The 21852-nt window shown below is 34.6% G+C and overlaps 1 protein-coding gene across 2 annotated transcripts; it reads left to right on the forward strand.

The window, feature by feature from the left end:
- The first annotated feature begins 1199 nt into the window (after positions 1-1199).
- Positions 1200-14724, forward strand: myoz2a (myozenin 2a). Of its 2 annotated transcripts, none has more exons than XM_058782473.1 (6): positions 1200-1332; positions 3616-3702; positions 7447-7613; positions 7693-7807; positions 11971-12154; positions 12865-14724. In XM_058782473.1, the coding sequence occupies exons 2-6, from the start codon at positions 3621-3623 to the stop codon at positions 13109-13111; spliced, it is 795 nt and encodes a 264-aa protein (XP_058638456.1). In that variant the 5' UTR covers positions 1200-1332; positions 3616-3620; the 3' UTR covers positions 13112-14724. The 2 variants fall into 2 exon arrangements, with proteins under 2 accessions (XP_058638456.1, XP_058638457.1); XM_058782474.1 differs by having other exon boundaries at positions 1301-1429.
- The last annotated feature ends 7128 nt before the right edge of the window (positions 14725-21852 follow it).

Raw genomic sequence — 21852 nt, forward strand, 5'->3', positions numbered from 1 at the left:
ATATAAACATTTTAACAAAATAACAAGCCTAGTAAACAAAATGTATATTTGTGTATATAATTTATTTAAAATACATTTATTAAGCTTCAAATCCATTAACATATTTATTGATATCTCACTTAAGACTATAAATATAAAATCATAATTAAACTTTATTTGGAGTGCGTTGAACAATGCATATTTCTTAATATTAAGGCTAAAATGTGTTTTAATGTCATATTGATGAGGACTGTATGATCTTTGAATAATATCGGTACAATGTGCAATGGTTCCACTTCAGCACAATCAAATATGTGACCCTGGACCACAAAACCAGTCTTAAGTGTACATTTTTCGAAATTGAGATTTATACATCAGCTGAAAGCTGAATAAATAAGCTTTCCATTGATGTATGGTTTGTTATGATCGGACAATATTTGGCTGAGATACAACTATTTGAATATCTGGAATCTGAGGGTGCAAAAAAATCAAAATATTGAGAAAATCACCTTTAAAGTTGTCCAAATGAAGTTCTTAGCAATGCATATTACCAATCAAAAATGAAGTTTTGATACATTTACGATAAGGAATTTACAAAATATCTTCATGGAACATGACCTTTACTTAATATCCTAATGGTTTTTGGCATAAATCTTTTTTTTTATAATTTTGACCCATACAATGTATTTTTGGCTATTGCTACAAATATACCCCAGCGACTTAAGACTGGTTTTGTGGTCCAGGGTCACATATACTTTAGTATATCTTCAGTTGGACTTCAGCACTACCTCTGCAAAATTAAAGTGCATTACTAATTGTTCCAATTTAGCAGACATTCTGTATACTAGTTTAGTATACCAAAAGTACAACTAAGTATACTTAGCACAAAATAAATGTATTTCAAATGCATTTTAATATTTTTCTTTTTTTTTCACTAGGGAAGGAATATTTAATTAAATTTAATGTATTGCCATGAAAAAGCCAGGGTAAGGTGTTTTATTTATATCCTACAAATCACATCACTCTCATTCACAGCAGAGATTAGACCACTGACCACATTAACCAAAACTCAGTTGACCGAACTGAAACCTAAGAATGAATGAACTGTACAAACACAGTGAAGTCATAACCTGAGCAGACACCTGCTTTCTCCGTCACACTCAAAAGTGTCAACGTAAGTCTGTTTGTGTGTGATCAGTGCTATTTATAACTGTATGCTAGTGAACGCGCACAGGCTAACAGCTGGCCGTCGCTCTGAAACCCCTCCGCTTGGCCAGAGCCCCTCAGTCCTGCTCAGAGAGGAAAGCAGCACAGATCCAGACTGACCTCTCCACACAGCCTGACCCGGCGCAGGTAAGAGCCCTGCCTCAGGGACGCCTGGGGTGTGTGCAGTGTGTTAAAAGCGCTGATGACTGCCATCATCTACACAGTAATGTCTCAAAGCAGTACGGTAAGGTCTCTGATGGGGCTATACAGTGCATTAGCATGTACTGATTATGCTGGTTATATATAATACCTGCACACTGCTGAATTCACATATTGGTGTAATTTGTGTATTCGGCACATGAAATATATTGTGAGAATGAACTGAAATGCTGAGGATGCTAAATAGTATGAAGTTTACACAGTACACCCAACAGATTTTTTTTTTTTTTGAATGAAATATTCTTGTGAAAAAGAAGTACACTTTAGTATATTTTTTAAAAAAATTGCACTTATTACAGAAGTATTATACTTTTTTTAATTCAAGTGTCAACTGATTTCAGACGCTTAACTGCATGTACAGTCAAATGTATTATACTTTACATACATATTAAATGCAATAAGCTTATTTTTAGATCGCTTTTTGACTCACTAAGTACAACTTTATATATAATATCATAATTACTTCTACTGTCTTTGAAATATGGTTAAAGTACTGCTGAATGTACTGACAAGCAATTATGGTAAACTAAAATATTCTTTATTTAATGTAATTTCCATCGAAACTTGGATGTCATGTGTTTAAATATATTTGTAATTATGCATTTGTAACGATGAAGTTGCAATTTAGTACATTTAAATATATTAACTAAATATATTAAACATATTCAAATATACTACCTTCATTAACTATTAACTAAATGTAAAAATTAGAATCAAGTACTTTAGTATATTAGTATTTAGTGGGTGGGTATCAGTGATGTTTTAATATTATTTGTATATTGTTATAATATCTATCAATATTTTTACTTAGCTTTTTATATTTGTATATATTTCATTTTTTTTTTCAGTTTTAGTTTCAGTCATTTTAGTACTTACTAAAATTTTAGAATTTTTTTCATCTAATATTTATATTTTATTGTATTGCAGTCTTATCTCAATTATTGTTGCTTTATAAGTTTTAGTTAATGAAATCAACACCGGTGGGTGTTCAGCCCTGTTAGACAAGCTTTTCATTAAGACTTTAGTAGCATGGTTAGTGAACAGCATGTATACCCTAGTGAAAAATAAATATACTTAAATGTATTTGAAATACATTTATTTCATGCTAAGGATACTACAAATACATTTTCATATTTACGTACTTAATAAAATACCCTGCAATTGTACTTTCAGTATACTTAAAGTCTGCTAAATCGGCACTGTCACGGTGCACACAGCAGGGAGGAACGAGGATAACTCAAAATAATAGTCTTTAAATGTCGACATCAGGGCAGGGCAAGACAAGGCAGACACAGACAGGAACACCGGGAAATAACGAGTAGACCAGACGAACACTAACTAAACAGGCAGGAGCTAAATACACATGACAATCACAGATAATTAGACACACCTGAACTGAATAAACTAATAATCACACAGAACAAGGACAGGAACAAGACCAAATATGGAAACAAGAGGCAGGAACACATGACATACACGACAGAGGACTGACAGGAACGACTAATTTTGTGCTTAATGCACTTTAATTGTGCAGAAAGAGTGCTGAAGTACGATTTAAGATATGCTTAGTATATTTGATTGTACTTTTTCAAGTACGCTTCAGGTACACTTTAAGTATTTTTCATTTAAAGATTGACAATTCTCATCAAAAGTGACATTAAAACACATTTTAGACTTAATATTAAGAAATGTGCATTGTGCTCAAGTAGTACACCAAATAAAGTTTAATTATAATTTTTATATCAGTAAGTTTCAAGTTATCTGTTAATAAATACGTTCATAGATTTTAACTATACTTGGTATGAAATAAATGTATTTTAAATATATAAATTTTTTACTAGGGTAGTGCAGTAATGGATGTGGACACAGATTCCCATCTTCTTCTTTCCAGCTGCTAGTCTGGTGTGGTGAGACATCACACCCTTCGGCAGCGTCCTGTCCAGTTGGGTCTATATCAGGCATATCGATTCACAGTCCCCCGCAGAACTACACCGGGTGCGCTGCCTTTGCTGGGCCGTCATGTTTAATTGCTCGGGGTTATTTAAAGGGATGTGCTAGTGTCAGCCTTTCAGCAGGTGTAATAAATGTTACCCAGTCCGCTGGACTATGAATGTGATTATGCGTTGGTCTGTTGTGTAGTGTTTGAAAAGGTGTGAGATTGCAAGGGGCAAAATGTAGGAAACTTACATTCCCAAACTTTGTTTTCCACAGACAGCATGTCTCAGCATACTCTGATGTCAACACAGGAGAGGAAAATGCAGGCGGCTGCTATTTGTAGAGAGATCCATGCCACTGATGGTACGAGCAATGATTCATTACCATCCTTTCATTTCATATATATATATATATATATATATATATATATATATATATATATATATGTGTGTGTGTGTGTGTGTGTGTGTGTGTGACCCTGGAGCACAAAACCAGTCTTAAGTCGCTGGGGTGTATTTGTAGCAATAGCCAAAAATACATTGTATGGGTCAAAATTATCGATTTTTCTTTTAAGCCAAAAATCATTAAAGATCATGTTCCATGAAGATATTTTGTAAATTTCCTACCATAAATATATCAGAAACTAATTTTTGATATGCATTGCTAAGAACTTCATTTGGACAACTTAAAAGGCGATCTTCTCAATATTTTTATTTTTTATTTTTTTTTGTACCCTTTTTAGTATTCCAGATTTTCAAATGTATCTCGGCCAAATATTGTCCGATCCTAACAAACCATACATCAATCTAAAGCTTATTTATTCAGCTTTCAGATTGTGTATAAATCTCAATTTCAAAAAATTGACCCTTATGACTGGTTTTGTGGTCAAGGGTCACACACACACACATATATGTATGTATACACTCACACACACACATACACACACACACACACACACTGGTTACTGATTAGTTAATGTAATTCATAACATTACACATTTAAAACAATATAATCAGACTTCATTTGATCACTTTTAGATTACTTTTGACCCAACTCGTGCATTACATCATCACATTGATTTAAATAGAATATTCTTGTACCATATTGACTTAAAAATACAAAGAGAAAGAAAATATATTCCATTTGTTGTTGTTAACAACATGAAGTGCATTAAATATTACATTACGTCAAGGTTTCCCAAAATGGGTTTTGTGTAGGACCTTTATTTTAATTTTAAAATTAAAATAAATCATTTTAAAATAACAACAATCAAAATAAAACACTAAAAAGGACATTTTTGATTTGTTTGCATGTTATGTAATCGTTAACCAACGTCAGAGAAGCATGCAAAGGGGTTACTTAATTATGAAGTTATTACCTCAGCGGGTACTTGAAAGGAATATATTGAGTGAAAGAGGTTCAGCTGACAAAACATGTAAATAACATTACATGTAAATAAGAAATAACGTCAATTTGTTTGAAAGACAAAAAGCTTCCAAAGACACAAGGTGCATCCCAAATCACGTACTTATGCACTATTATATGACGTTTGGTAATATAAATATCGATTTTTAATATATTTGAATATATTTTAAAATGTCATTTATTCCTGTGATGCAAAGCTGTATTTTCAGCATAATTACTCCAGTTTTCAGTGTCACATGATCCTTCAGAAATCATTCTAATATGCTGATTTGCTGCTCAAGAAAAAAAATTAAAATTTATTATAAACATTGAAAACACTGTTTAAAATTTCCACTTCATTATAATTGGTGGTGAAATTTACAAGCAATTTCTCAGTGAAACTTGTTTCTTCACCAAATTTATTTCCATGCAGTTGTGCTGCTTTATATGTTTGTGGAAAGCGAGAGTTTTTTTTTTTTTTTCAGGATTATTTGATAAACAGAAATTTCAAAAGCTCAACATTTATTTGAAATATTTTTCTTTTCTCTTTTCTTTTGTAACAATGTAAAAGTATTTTAATTAATACATAGATTTAATGCATCATTGATAAATAAAGGCATTCAATTCTTACTTAAATACATAATTACTTGGAACTAACCAGCTGACTTTTAATTGGCTCTCCAATTAATATAAACATTGTAATATAAACTTACTGTCAACACAAACATGCTAGGCTAATTATTGTATATTTAGCTATTAACACATGTTAAAACACTGTTAAGATTTGTGTATTCGCATTAGTAGTGATTAGATTAAGCATACTCGGACAGCTAAAAACACTAATCCGTAGAGATGCATTACTACCGAGAGCAACTAATCCTTTTGTAGTTGTCTGTTTGAAATTCTATTTCGGGGGGCGGACAACTGATCGTCCGGCGGCTGACTGCAAGATGACGCTTGACAGCTGTAAGAACATACCAGCAGGATACATTTTCATCCTTTGATACGCCTGTTAGAGCCCCCTGAGTGACCCGCATTACGGCCGTCAGAAATAACTCAATTTGGGCCTAAATACAGCTGACATCTAAACTGAATTTCAAATTGTATGTCTGGTATTTTTAATATGCTTATAAACCATGAGCTCAGTCAACATCAGTCAATGCTGAGCATTTAGTCCTTAAAACTGCGGTGTACAAAGACAGTCTCAAAAAAACAAAAAACAAAGAAACTGCTTGTGGTTCCATCAAACCCATCACTTCATCACAATTTCACCATCCAGTTAGGCTCATCAATCATAACTCCTTCAAAAACAGCCAGAAACCTTGGAGTTATGATTGATGATCAGCTGACTTTCTCAGACCACATTGTTAAAACTGCCCGGTCCTGCAGATTTGCTTTATTCAACATCAAGAAGATCAGGCCCTTTCTTTCAGAACATGCTTCACAACTCCTTGTTCAAGCTCTTGTTCTGTCCAGGCTGGACTACTGCAATGCTCTCTTAGCAGGTCTTCCAGCAGTTCTATCAAACCTTTATAATTAACCAAGAACACGGCAGCAAGATTCATTTTTATTGAGCCAAAAAAATGCACGTCACACCTCTGTTTATCAGTTTGCACTGGCTACCAATAGCTTCTCGCATTAAATTCAAGGCATTAATGTTTGCCTACAAAACCACCACTGGCTCTGCAGTCTGCACACCTTTACCTAAATTCAGTACTTCAGACTTATGTGCCTCTAAAAGCTTGCGTTCTGCAAGTGAACGTAGCTTTATTGTGCCATCCCAAAGAGGAAATCACTTTCACAGACTTTTACATTAACTGTTCCCTCCTGGTGGAATGACCTGCCATCAGTCCAGTCCTTAACCATCTTCAAAAATCGGCTAAAAACACATCTCAATGGCCAATCAAAGGCATTTAAGTTAGAATCCACTCACCGCTCAAAAGTGTTCAATGCTGCGCTCTTTGCACGCTTTCTGTAATCCATTTAGAATTAGAATAAATTCACTCATGGATTCACTCCCTCTTATCCACTCATCCAATATTGCCACCTGTCACTGTGCAGCGTTTACTACTTCAGTTAGTGGAGTGAAGAGCAGGTCCGAGCTTCTGCTGTTAAGTGGAGGCAAAGACTAATTATCATATGCATACATCCCCATATACTAAATGAGGTAAGGCTGTAGTTACATTCAAGCCATTTCAAGACACAAAGAAGTTATTTTCATGGGGAAAAAACATTTAAATATGTAATTTCGACCATCAAAGATGAATTTTAAGTAACAAAATTAGTGATTGCAGGGGGACATTCATTTTTAAAATGATGTAGAATATTGTGTTATATTTGCTCTCAGTGTTGGGGAAAGTTACTTTTACAAGTGATGCATTACATTATTGTGTTACTCCATAAAAAAGTATCTAATTGCGTTACTTAGTTACTTTTTATAGAATGCATTAGGCTACCATACTTTTGCATTACTTTTTCTCATCAGGCCTTGAACTTAACCCAAATTTCTTTCAACATGCAAACAAGAGAGGTCAATAAATGGAATTTAATCAATAAAATGAAAACACTTATTTACTTATTTGAAAAAGTAATATTTTCTTGTAAATTAGAAAGTAATATGTTACTTTACTAGTTACTTGAAAAAGTAAACTCGCGTTACTTGTAATTCATTACCCCCAACACTGCTTCTTTACTCTTTTCCAGAAGTAGAGATGGATCTAGGGAAGAAAGTTAGCGCACCGAAGGAGATCATGTTGGAGGAGCTTTCCTTAGCATCAAACAGGGGCTCCCGTCTGTTCAAGATGCGTCAGAAGCGCTCAGAGAAATACACCTTTGAAAGTATTCAGAATGAAGCCAACACACAGCACAATGTGAGTGTCATTTGTTTATATACAATCCAAATAAGCACTAATTCTCAACAGAGTCACTATTCCATTTTTCTTTTCTCAGATTGATGCCATTTCTCCAGGTCCAAGCGCTGAAATGACAAACATTTTAAGTAATGAACACTGTCTTGGAGTTGACCAGGCACCAAATGCACTCAACCCTGAGACTATTGCCCCAGGTTAGTCCACAGCAATTGCTTGATCTGCTCAATGCACTGTCCAAACTTAATAAAGTGTGATACAATAGGACATTTTGAAGATCCACAGCAAACTGAGTCAAAATCTGCCCATAGGGGACACTACAACTGAAACCCTGTCATAATTCCAGGGAAACAGTTTGCTCAAGGAATTATTTTGCACCTGACCTAAAAAAAGGAACATTTGAAATGTTTTTTGTTGCTGTTGTTGTTATAAATGATTATTTAAAAAAATTAGTATTATTAATAGGCAATATTAAAAGGAATTATGTACTAACAATAAAGGGTTTTTAATAAACCGTAAATATTATTATGTAATAAATTTGACTAAAAATGTTCCAAATTTAATATCAAGTGATTTTATTTATTTATTTATTTATTTATTTATTTATTTATTTATTTATTTATTTATTTATTTATTTATTTGTTTATTTATTTATTTACTTACTTACTTACTTACTTGCTTACTTACAACTGATTTTTTTTTTTTATTTTTAGGAGAGGAAAAAAAGGTGTTAAGTACTAAAAACCAAAAACAGGAATATGTTACACTGATTTAACCAAATGACAATCGAGACCGACTAAGTCTCAAAACTTTATTTAGTTAATTAGACAAAACTTTGTACTAATGTGGCGTTCCTGATTATGTTTGGTGGTCCATTTATGATGTTAGATAATATTTTTGCACCTCAAACAGAAGACACGATATAGTTAAGTTTATCATGTCTATGTAAAACAAAATCTTAATTTTTAACCAAGAAATAAAACTACATGACTGAGGTAGATCAGCGCCATGAATTCAAATTTTGAAATATTATTAAACTGTTTGTTTGTTTGTTTTATTTATTTAAATAATTTCAATTAAGTTATTATATACACAGTACAGCATTTAGAGTTTTTGGTTTGTGGTACATGCTGATGTACATTTTGAGCATATAATTCCTGTGTGAACAGTGGCCGTAGTGCCCCAACAGGAAGCTTGCTAAGTGTTTCCTGCATCCTTTAATTGGTGGCACAGAGCAGCAGCTGTCCACGATAACATCTTAAACAGATCCTATCCTTATAACTCCCATGGCCTCTTCTAGCCTTGGGGCTCAGCCATCCTTCCTAGATCGGTGGATGAGCACATATTTACAGTGTGTCCTGCTATTTTAGTGACTTTGAGGCTTCATTTGGATGGGGAGGGGAAAATACGAAGACCAGCGGTTGAATTTTTGATGATAAATAAACAAGATTAAAATCAGATGAAGTTCCACAGTGTGAGAGATAGAAGCCACTGGTATCACGCTATGCTGTTTTTTATTTTTTTATATTATATTTTATTTTATTTTATTTTATTTTATTTTATTTTATTTTATTTTATTTTATTTTATTTTATTTTATTTTTAGTTTAGTTTAGTTTAGTTTAGTTGTAAAGTTAAACCAAAACCATACAATTTTATTTTATTTGTAGACATAGTTTAGTGTTAAACCAAAACTTAATTTGTAAATATTTTATTTTTGTCATATTATATTTCTTAATTAATTATATATTACTTTATTTATATTTTATTATATTTAATTATAAATTATTTAATTTTAGTTGTAAAAACTGTTTAATGTTAAACCAAACCCATAAAATAAAATAAAACTTGGTGGCATCCATTTAATAATTTTCACGTCATCCCTAACAACATCCCTGAGCTGTTATAAATTCACTGTAAAGCACGGCTTCTTGGGGCTTATTGCTTTTATGCAACAAAGTTGTTGCCGAGACAGACAGAAACAAAAGGTGTATGTTTGTAGAGTAATTTACAACAGCTTCGAACATGGCTCAACCAATCAGAATCAAGGACCCAATATGTTATTATTGCATACTGTTTCATTATGCACTACAATACCGAGGTGCAGAAAATTGCCACTGTTTGCAGTAAGTAGTATAAATAGCAGAAAATCCTGCTATTTTAACATAGTGTAAATATAATCTATAGCTGTTTGCATTTAGTGTAAATAGCATCTAATTGCTATTTATACTTGGCGTAAATAGCATCTATTGCTATTTGCACTTAGTGTAAATAGCCACTGCCTTATTTTATTTTATTTATAGGCATAGCTTTAAGAAACTGAATTTTTGACATGGCATATCTGTACAGCTAAATGCATTAAATGCAAAAAAAAAGAAAAACCTCAAGTAACATAATCTTAAGACATTTTTTTAGCCTTCTTGTGACCAGTCAGCAAGCCTAAACTGCCTCCTAATGAGAATTTTTTTCATAGCTCATCAGCGTCTTGATGTGTCAGCGCACTGCCCCGTGAAAACAGTGTCTAAAAACGAATTCCCCCTGCTGTTATTAAAGTTTCTCTGAGGCCCATTGAACTGCCCAGACCCTCAGCGCTGAAACTCATGCATTTTGTGCTGCTTCCTTGAGGCCCATGAACTCAGGAAGGAGATTGTCCTCAGCATGAGGCTGATATGTGACAGAACACCCACATTACGTAACTCTTGTTTTGGGCTTGCTGGCCCTGCCAGTGAACAGCGGTTTGAGGGATACTCATTTTGAAGGGTCACCCCGTATTCCTCTACAGCATGTTTTAGGACCTTGTGAAGCCTTTCACTTCTTTTACTTAGTTTCTAATTTCTTTTATGCTTCACTAGCAATGCAAAAAAAAAAAAGGATCAATGCAAAGCTGCACTGGTAATGCTGCTGTCTGCCTTACATATACGTGGTCAAGTCACTTTTATTAAAGGGATAGCTCACAAAACAATGAAAATAATGCATCGACAGTGATGTAGTGAGTTTCTAGACCATGCAAAGCAGGCCTTGACCTATAGGCATCTCCCTGCATGTATTCCCTCTCTTAATGCTCATTTTTCATTTCTGAACATGTGCTTTGTCCTGATCTTATACTTGAACAGTTCTTACCGCTGATTATTTCACAGTTGTCTTTAGCAGTACTCTATTTTTTTTTAAACCCTAATTGTGTTTTTCATTCTGTTTATTAGCATTTTTGTTTTTCAGTAAGACTTGTAAAATGATCCCTTGTGAAAAAGAAGTGTGCTTAATTGTATTAAATGTGCACTTGTAGTGTACTTCAAACCTTAAAAGTATATTTTAAAAGGGTCACGCTTTAGTTTGGGGACCAATTCTCTATATTAAATAACTATTAACTATGACTTTTGCCTCAATAAACTCCTAATTTGCTGCTTATTAATAGTTAGTAAGGTAGTTAAGTTTAGACATGGGGTGGATTAAGGGATCTAGAATATGGTCATGCAAAATAAGGCATTAATATGTGCTTTATAAGTGCTAATAAACAGTCAATATGCTAGTAATAAGCATGCCAATAAGCAACTAGTGAGAATTGGTACCTAAACTAAAGTGTTACCAAAAAAATTTAATGACGAATTTTAAAAGTCTAATTGTCGTTTACTTTGCAATAAAATCTAATTTAAAGCTTTACCTTAAAGTACATTTTAAATCGTTACGTTTTAATATATTTGATCATGCATTAAAGAAGTACACTTATTTTTATAACATACTAAAGCACATGTAAAGTACTGGATTGTACTTTTAGTCTATTTTACGTATTTTATTATTAATTTTTAATTCTATTGATGTTACATTACATCAGTAGAAATGACATTAAAGTGTATTTTAGTTTACCATAAATGCTTGTCAGTACATTCAGCAATACACTTTAACCATATTTCAAAGACAATAGAATTATGGGTTGCACTTTATTTTACAGTTAATGTACTTACAGTGTACTTACCTTGGAAAGTACTGGTAATATAAGGTAACTACAATGGGTAGGTTCGGGGTTAGTACCTAGTTATTACCTAGATATAGTAATTACTTTAATAAGTGCATATATGTACATGAGAAACAGGACTGTTTAAAATAAAGTGCTACCGAATTATGACATTACATATAATAATATAATTAAGTCCTATGTAAGTGGATCAAAAAGCAAAGTGCAGCTAATTGCATTTAATACACATTTAAACTATAATTCATTTTCATTTAATTGCAAATAACATGCAAGTGTATGAAAACATTGCATTCAGTTCACACTTAAGCATATTCTTTTAAAATATACTTCACAAGGGTTTTTGGTTCATGCACCACATCATCATAACAAAGCTTTCTTCATGCGTTCAATAGGTTACGGTGGTCCCTTGAAGGATGTTCCAGCAGAGAAGTTCAACTGTACAGCAATGCCCAGATCCTACCAGTCGCCCTGGGAACAGGCCCTCATTAGTGACCCCTCTCTGGCCGAAACGCTGGTCGCCCGCATGCCTGAACCCCAAACCAGACAAGAGATTCCTCAATACAAGAGCTTCAACAGGTAAGATAAAAATATAAATTCTTCTTCAACTAACTGTGTTTGAATCATCCATGAATATTTATTTTAAAAACCTTTTAGTATTATTTATAGACTATTTATTTATATTTTTTAACTACTATTTCTTTAAATATTTTCATATTCATGTGTTTTTGTTATTTTGTCTTTCAATTTTAGTCATTTTAGTATTTTTTAGTTTTTCACTTAGTTGTATAGGACACATTTTTATTTTTCTGTAAGTTTCAGTTTTTCATCTAATATTTATATTTTAAACTATTTTTTATCGTTTTAGTTAAAAACAATAACACTGCTGCTGGTTATGTTTACAGTAGATTATTACACTGGTCCATTCTGTTATATAACGCCCACTTTTCATTAATTTCTCATTTCTAATATAAAATAATAATGGGTCTTTTTTTCTCTCTTTGAAAATCCTGTTGCATATGCAAACAGGTTTATAAATGCTGTTTCATGTTGACTTTGAAGAATATTTGCCAAATATTGGAAACCTGCTTCATGTTTTATGAGCAAAAAGATGCTATCCAGCAACATTTGATTTAAAGTCAATCAATAAGATACCTTTACCTAAAATGTTGCTGGGTTTGTATTATATTCCATACCTTTTGCTGTAAGATTGTTTTTGTTGTGTTGTCTAACAAAACCATAAGCGTTCATATACTCCTCTCCTTTCCTCTCCTCTCTTGTAATTGAAGGGTGGCTATTCCATTCGGTGGTTTTGGGAAGGCACCCACAGCCCCTGTTAAATCTTTTGATGTGAACCCCAGCCTCCCCATTCCAAGACCCATGCCTGCAGCACCCGCTCCGGTCAAACGGCCCACCTTCAACAGAACGGCCTCGGGCTGGGTGGCTGACAGCGCCCCTCTGATTCTTCCCAGCATCCCCCTTGAGCCCATTTCATCCATGTCTTCCACATTTATCCCCGAGTCAGATGAACTCTGAGTGTTATCCTTGTTTTTGTGAGCTTCACTGTCACTGGGAAATACACTACTGGTCAAATGTTTGGAATAATTCAGCTTTCTTTCTAAGTTTTCGAAAGAAGTCTCTGGCTGCATTTATTTGATGAAAAAAATAGTAATATTTTGAAATATCATTACAATTTAAAAGAACTGTTTTCTACTTGAATATATTTTAAAATGTAATTTATTCCTGTGATGCAAAGCTGAATTTTCACCATCATTACTCCGTCTTCAGTGTCACATGATCCTTCAGAAATCATTCTAATATGCTGCAAAAGAAAGGTTTCTTATTATTTTCTTATGTTAAAAACAGCTGTGCTTGTGGAAACCATGACACACTACTACCATTAAAAAAATTGAGCTAAGTGAAATTGAAAGAAAGAAAGAAATATGTAGAAGCACATTTTCAACATTGATAATAATTATCAATTGCTATAATTAATAATTGAGCAGCAAATCAGCATATTAGAATGATTTCTGAAGGAACATGTGACACTGAAGACTGGAGTAATGATGGTGAAAATTCAGCTTTGCATCACAGGAATAAATTATATTCCAAAATATATTAAAATACAAAACAGTTCTTTTGAATTCTACAAATATTTCACAAATTTACTGTTTTTACTGTATTTTTGATCAAATAAAAGCAGCCTTTCTGAGCATAAAAAACTTACATTAAAAACATCTTTAAAAAATCTGGAATATATATTGACAAATACAAAAGGGGTACAAAAGCTGTCACTAGGGTGGTATCCTTTCAAAAGGTGCACCTGTGTACCTTATTTACCCCTAAAGATGCATATTAGTACCTCAAAGGTACATATTAGCACTTTTTTAAAAAGGTACTGCCTCAGAGACAGTGTACGTATACTGAAAACATAAGACGCTCAAGTAAGGCTATTATATGGTATAGTGACTGATTTCTGTTCTTTGGACTATTGGAAGTGTCTCCTAATATTGATCTATAACATTTCACTAAACTGATGTAACCCAAAGACTAGAAGTGCTTGTCATTATGCCCATATAAACCTGTAAATATGTATTTATAAAGGGCAGTAACATCAACATGTATTTAAAATTTAAATTAATTATACAAGCTTCAGTTGTAGCTTTTTGGAACTGACGCAATATATTTTCAAAATGCACTAGTAGTAAATTAAAATACAGCAGTGCATGCCTACTGTATGCTTGTGTCAGTTTTTTTCACTATCAAGGTTAGAGTCTCCAGGGCCGACAAATTGAATCTGTTTTCCTGACGCAGCTGAGATGAGTGATGAGTCCCTTGCCTTTCGTAAAGCTGCTGTCTCTTGCGTTCGATCAGACAGTCGCTGATAGGCACAGCTCACATCCGTCACTGCTCATCTTCAGCCTCAGCTGTACTGTCTGTACTCAACATAAAACAGATGCAATGGCATGAAAGTGAAAATGAGTTGATAAAGAAGCAGTTTTGCCATTTTTTCACCATCTACAGTGCTCTCTGGGATACTTGACTCTGATTGATTGACCATAATTTCTGCAGTCAAATATTTTTTAATAACTGACCCACTGTTTGGTCTCCATCATCTCACATAATAAAATAATTGAAATTCAAATCAACATTTTGTGCCTATATTGTTTATTTATTTTTTAAGTATAGCTGTGTAATAAGCGAAATGGTATATATTCAGTCTGTCATTATGACAAAATAAACTCCTTCTGAGTGATACCTCTTTTGATGATGTTTGAACAGTTCACCCAGAAAAATTTGAGACATTTAGCATTGCATCATTTGCTAACAAACGGATGCTCTACAGTGAATGGGTGCCGTCAGAATGGGAGTCCAAACAGCTGATAAAAACATCACAATAATGCACAAGTAATGCACACTCCAATATCCAATGAATTAAATAACGTCTTGTAAAGTGAAAAGCTGCGTGTTTGTGAGAAACAAATCCACCACAATCTTTTTACCTTCAAACGTCACTTCTGGCCAAAATGCAATTCCATAACCCATAATAATCCTCCAGTGAAAATGATAAAACCAATTTTTTAATGGCCACAATTTAATTAAAATAGAACAATAAAAAAATATAGGTCATGGGAATTTATTGCACATTTTTGACCCACAGCATGCTTCAGCATTTATGTAGGCTGTGTAAAGGTGAGCATGTGTGTCAACCATACAGTGCATTGTTTATTATCCAGTTACATCATCTGAATCTGCAGCAACAAACACACAAAGGCAAGCAACTGAACATCAGCATGTTTTTTTTTTTTTTCTGACTCAGGCTGAGACTAATTGGTTGGCTTTTCTCCAGCAGCTTCTGTTTGCCTACACACTCAGTTAGCTATAAGGACTAAACTCAATGTTATACTGCGGTCGAGGATTTCAACGGCTCCGATTTATGAAATTAATGGAAAAGAGTCTTTAATTTAACAGATATGTCAAGGCACAGATCTGTGCATCATGTATTCTTTCTAAAATAAAAGACTACAATTTAATTTCTAAATTTTATTGTAAAATAATGCACTCTTTTCACATTTCCGGGGTTCTCAGAAGCAAAAGTCATCATAGTTGAGTAAAGTTGTGAATGGAAACTACAAGAGACATAATTTTGCATTCCCATTTGCTCCAACAGCAAAAGAAAAAATCCACAAAGGCATTTCTATTACTTTCCCAAAAAATGAAAACAAATATCACAAGTGTGATTGCATTGATCAGAAGAGAGAAAGAAGTCAAATCTACCATAATTCCCCGAAACACTGCATAAACTACTTTTCTGTAATTTGATAGCAAGGTAATGTAACACAAAGTATAGTGTTATAAATGTACATAACATAAAAAAACGTTGTCAGATTAACAATGTTAATGTCAGTCCTCTGTCGTGTGTGTCATGTGTTCCCGCCTCTTGTTTCCTTATTTGGTCATGTTCCTGTTCTTGTTAAGTGTGATTATTAGTTTATTCAGTTGAGGTGTTTTAGTAATTATCAGTGATTGTCATGTGTATTTAGTTCCTGCCTGTTCAGTTAGTGTTTGTCTGGTCTACTCGTTACTCCCCGGTGTTCCTGTCTGTCTCAGCCTTGCCTTGTCTTGCCCTGTCTGTGTTGGATCTGATTAAAGACTATTATTTTGAAGTTACTCCTCGTCTGCGTGTTCCTCGTTCCTCCCTGTTGTGTGCACTGTGACCGTTAATAACTGGAAATGCATCGTCACAGTTTTTAAAAAAGGACCATTGGTCATGGTCACCAACTGCATATTAATTAAAAACCTTGTGGAAAACTGATAGATGGTAGACCGTAGATAATCTGTTATGTTGTACATAAACCTGACAGGGTGATTAAAGGAATAATTCACCCACAAATGTAAATTTTATGAAAATGTAATAAAATGAGGGAACAAATTCTTAATTAACAATTAAAATATTTTTGTCCACATGTCTTGTGCAGGGCTCAGTAAGAAATATTAATGGTCCTAAAAATATGCTTTATTTTTTTGTTTATATATATGGGGTGGCTATGTTGCAAAAATAATTATATTTTAATATATTTAATATTCAGTGTCTTTTTTTTTTTTTTTTAAGTGTGGGCAGAGATTCAGAAACTTTTGTCATCAAATTATGCAGCAGACTCTCGCCAAAATAAATGCTAAAATAGGAAATACCCAGTGTCCCACTGGCAGAGGACATGGCTGTATTCCTAAACACTGTCTGTTTGATTGCTGTTTGAAAGTCCTGAGTCGAGTCCCTCTAACAGGCTCTGAAACTGTTTATCAAAGGTTGGGCCGAACTCTCTTGTATCTTTTGAACATATGTTAGAAAAGTTGTGAAATTAAATATATTTTAAACGCACCTGTTTGCCCCATGGGTGTGTTTTTTGGCAAACAGCTAGCTTTAATAATCAGTGAACTCGGTATGGTGTAAGGAACAGTTGGGCGTTTCCAGTTCCAGTGTTTCTTTGATCAACATCTAGATTTAGTGAGAGCCTCCTCCATACTGTCAGATCTAACAAACACTACACAAGTGGACTACTTTCTTCTAACTTCTTCGACTTCTCTCCCCTGTTGTGACGTATATCTGAGTAAAACGGCTTCTTGAACAAGAAAAATTGTAGGATGGGACTTGATTTTTCCATTAGGAATTGAGGGGAAGGGGAAGTCAATGTGATTGATTAGAGATTATGATTTGTTATGCAGTATTGCATTGCCAAATTGCATTGCATTGATCTCATAGTGACTTTAAAGCAGTAATGACTACAATTTGTGTGTGGAATAAGAAGTATACTGAGCATGTGGACACCTGAGGGAAGAACTACAAACCATAACTATAGCAAATATTTGACCATGTTCCCAATGGATTACTAGTGCACTGCATACTGTGCAACCAGTATACGCTGAATACTGCCTAGTGCCTATAATATGTCAAAAAGCATAATATTTCAAACAATTGTATGCATACTATATTGTTGTCACATGACCTCAATACATGACCTAATTAAACATATGCACGTTTTATGTAACGTATGTAACACATGCATGTTTAATTGCATGAACTTCTCTTTTTTAAATTAAAAATGCCATTTTGTATTTTTAGAAATTTTCATTGCATTTCAATCTTTACTCTTTGCAGTCGTGATCAAATAAAATAAAAAATATGTGCAAAAATGTTGGTGGATATTACTTATGTTTCATTTTTCTGCTCAAATATAACTGTTCATATATGCATTCTTTGCACAGAGAAACTCTGCTACCTACTGTATGCACAGTATGCCTATTATATATGCAGAAAGAGTAAGCATGCTTTTCCAAACAAAGCTCAAGTTTTAAAAAAAAACGAAAGGACGGCAAGAAACCATTCACTGAAAAAAATGATACTACATTTGTTTAAGGTAAATGGTTGCATACAATTTATTTTAGCTACATTAAAAAGTTATTTAAAAAAAAACACTAAATTAGTTTATTTAGTAAATTCAATTAATCATTTTTTTCAGTATTCCTACATTTCATGCAGCTCTTTTGATTATTTTAAAATTGCTTGATTTGATTAATTTCTTTAATTTATTACTTAATATTTATTAGTGCTGGGCAATGATTAATCTAGATTAATCTCATCCAAAATAAAAGTTTTTGTGTACATAATATATGTGTGTGTATTGTGTATATTTATTATGTATATATGAATACACACCCATGTATGTATATATTTAAGAAAAATGTGTTATGTTTATATATTAAATATATTTATATATCATATAAATTATATTAATATAAATATATACATGTAAATATTTTCAAAATATATACTGTATGTGTGTGTCTTTATATACACATAATAAATATTCACAGTACACACAGATATATTATATAAACAAAAACTTTTATTTTGGATGAGATTAATCTAGATTAATCGTTGCCCAGCACTAATATTTATACAGAGCTCATTGCAATGCATTCTGTGATAGTCTACTTCACAAAGGATGTGTGATGAACTAATGTGTAACTATTAAAAAATACAATCTCTTCATTTTTTTTTTACTTAATATATAAAATTTATGATACAAATTATTTTAAATATTTAGTTTTAATTTATTTTAATGTTATTAATTTCTTTAATTTAGTATTTAATATTTTTTACAGAGCTCATTGCAATGCATTCTGTGACTGTCTACTTCACAAAGCATATGTGTGATGAACATATGTGACCATTAAAAAATCTCTTCATTTTATTTTTTTAATGTATTACTTAATACATGTAGTATGTATTCATATACAGTATTATTCAATACAAATTAGGATAAAATGTATTATAAATATTTAGCTTTAATTTATTTTTATTTTATTTACAACTTTTTTTAATGCTTATAGAGAATTACACTTCTCCGTGCCACACTGCACAGAAGAATAAACATCCTGTTCTGTGGTTGATATCTAATTCACATTAACAAACTATCAGCACATGCTGCCAGTTCTGTTGCTGTTTTAAGCGATTAACAGACAATTAACCTCTTGAACTAATGCTGCTAATAACAGGCCTGCAGCCTGGACATCAGGTGGTCAAATAACATACGAAGGTAGCATGATCTGCGGACACAACGCCAGTGCATTGTTAATCTAAAATTAGATTGGGGGTAACAAAAAATACCTAAAGGTCAAGAACAGGTTGTTTAGGACATGGTAGAAAGGTGTGAAGGTCCCTGCTGAGCATTAATGGAAACGATGCATGCCGGTGCACCTGCGATTCCTGCGTTCAAGTCACCGAGGTCAGCATTGATCTCTGGCACGCTGCCATTACATAAACTGACAGAATGTGATTATGACCAACATGCAGCAGCCATTCAAGATTGAATAATGTGATTAGTGGTGCTCACTAAGGCAAGCATTACTATAACAATTGCTCATACTGAGGATTAGAGATCTGAACAAACCACTTAACCTAAGTATTCAACCTTGTGTGTAACTCGACGAGTTTGGTGCAAAAACCCTTGTGAAAAAGAAATGTGCTTAATTCTACTGAATGTGCACTTGTAGCTGTCACGGTGCACACAGCAGGGAGGAACGAGGATCACGCAGACGAGGATAAACTCAAATGAACAGTCTTTAATGTTGATATCAGGGCATGACAAGGCAGGGCAAGACAAGGCAAGGCTGAGCTCTGGAGGCCCCTCAGGACAGACATAGACAGGAACACGGGACAGGGACCTCCAGAGTGGAACAGACAGACGGAGGCCATGGCGGAGCAGGGAGTTCAGGAGGCCATGGCAGATGGTCTTAGTGGCCGTGGCCTCGGTCCCCTCGGCCCAGCCACTCCACCCAGAGCTCTACAACCCCCCCAAATTTCCTTGGGGAATCTAGGGGGTATCAGGAGCCCTCCGGGGCTAGACAAACAGGACATGACAAGATAGCCCTCCAGGGCTAAACAGACAGGACAGGAACAGGACAGCCCTCCAGGGCTAAACACACCAACAGGACAGCCCACAGGAACAGGAAGCCCTCCTGGGCTAGCTCGGAAGCTGAGGCTTCTTCTGGGCATGACAAGGAGTCAGGGGCCCTCGACAAGTCTCCGTGGACAAGACAAGACAACGTTTGATTAAAATGTTCCTGTGGGCACACCACGAAAAAAACGGCACTCCTGGCTGGAACTAGGGAACTGGCGGCCGGCGGCGTCGATGATCCTGCGAATGGCGGGCCTGGGAGAGCTGTGGACGGCGGCATCGATCTCCTGGCGTCGAGATCCCGCGAATGGCGGGCCTGGGTGAGCCACGGTCGGCAGGTTGGCTTTCCCCGCGGACGGCGGTGTGAACGAGCGGCTCCCCATGAACGGCGGACTCGTGACACCCGTGGCGATCCCGCCGAACTCCCACGCATTGCTGTGGCGGCTATGGCGGAAAGACAAGCGGCGACTTCTATGCCGCGGGGCAGACAAACAGGAACAGGACAGGAACAAAACAAAAGACCAAAACGGAAAAAAAAACGTGGTGAAGGGGCGCCGCTTACGGTTCTGTCACGGTGCACACAGCAGGGAGGAAGGAGGATCACGCAGACGAGGATAAACTCAAATTAAGAGTCTTTAAAGGGATAATTCTCCCAAAAATGAAAATTTGATGTTTATCTGCTTACCCCCAGGGCATCCAAGATGTAGGTGACTTTGTTTCTTCAGTAGAACACAAACGAAGGTTTTTAACTCAAACCGTTGCAGTCTGTCAGTCCTATAATGCCAGTCAATGGGCACTAAATTTTTGGGAGAAAAAAAAACATGCACACACAAATCCAAATTAAACCTTGTGGCTCGTGACGATACATTGATGTCCTAAGACACGAAACGATCGGTTTGTGCGAGAAACTGAACAGTATTTATATCATTTTTTACCTCAGATACAGGCAATGTCCAACTCTCCTGAGCTCATCCACAACATCCGGCGCGTGAAGCGTCAACAGCTCTGGAACATAGATGTATATATGCATGGATATGTACGTAGATCCTTACGTATCGCGGCTCATAGAAACCGTCGCTAATGAGGCATCTATGTATATATATCTATGTGTCAGAGCAGGTTGACGCGTCACGTGCCGGATGTTGCGACAGTCGGACATTGCGGTGTAACAGAGGTAAAAAATGATATAAATACTGTTGTTTCTCACACAAACCGATCGTTTAATGTCTTAGGACATCAATGTGTCATCACGAGCCACAAGGTTTAATTTGGATTTGTGTGTGCATGTTTTTTTTTCTCCCAAAGATTCAGTGCCCATTGACTGGCATTATAGGACTAACAGACTGCAACGGTTTGAGTTAAAAAATTTTGGGTGAACTATCCCTTTAATGTTGATGTCAGGGCATGACAAGGCAGGGCAAGACAAGGAAAGGCTGACACACAGACAGGAACACCGGGAAGTAATGGGTAGACACAACTGGAACATAATTAACTAATAATCACATTAAACAAGGACAGGAAACAAACTAAATATGGACACAAGAGGCAGGAACACATGACACACATGACAGAGTCCTGACAATAGCGTACTTAAAATATAAATAGTATATTTTATATAAAAGTATATTTTAAAAATCTGTACTTCCAGATAACACAACATAAATGCAAATAAAAAGTTCAAAAGTGTACTTTTGTAATAATGACAAATAACAAGTTTGCATAATGTTTTAATAATCTTTTGTTGTGCTTTAAAGTAGTACACATTTTGATGTGTTTACTAAAAGCACATATAAAGTACTTGAGTATAATTTTCAACCA

The sequence above is a fragment of the Onychostoma macrolepis genome, chromosome 07 (genome assembly GCF_012432095.1).
Source record: "Onychostoma macrolepis isolate SWU-2019 chromosome 07, ASM1243209v1, whole genome shotgun sequence".
Classification (NCBI taxonomy): domain Eukaryota; kingdom Metazoa; phylum Chordata; class Actinopteri; order Cypriniformes; family Cyprinidae; genus Onychostoma; species Onychostoma macrolepis.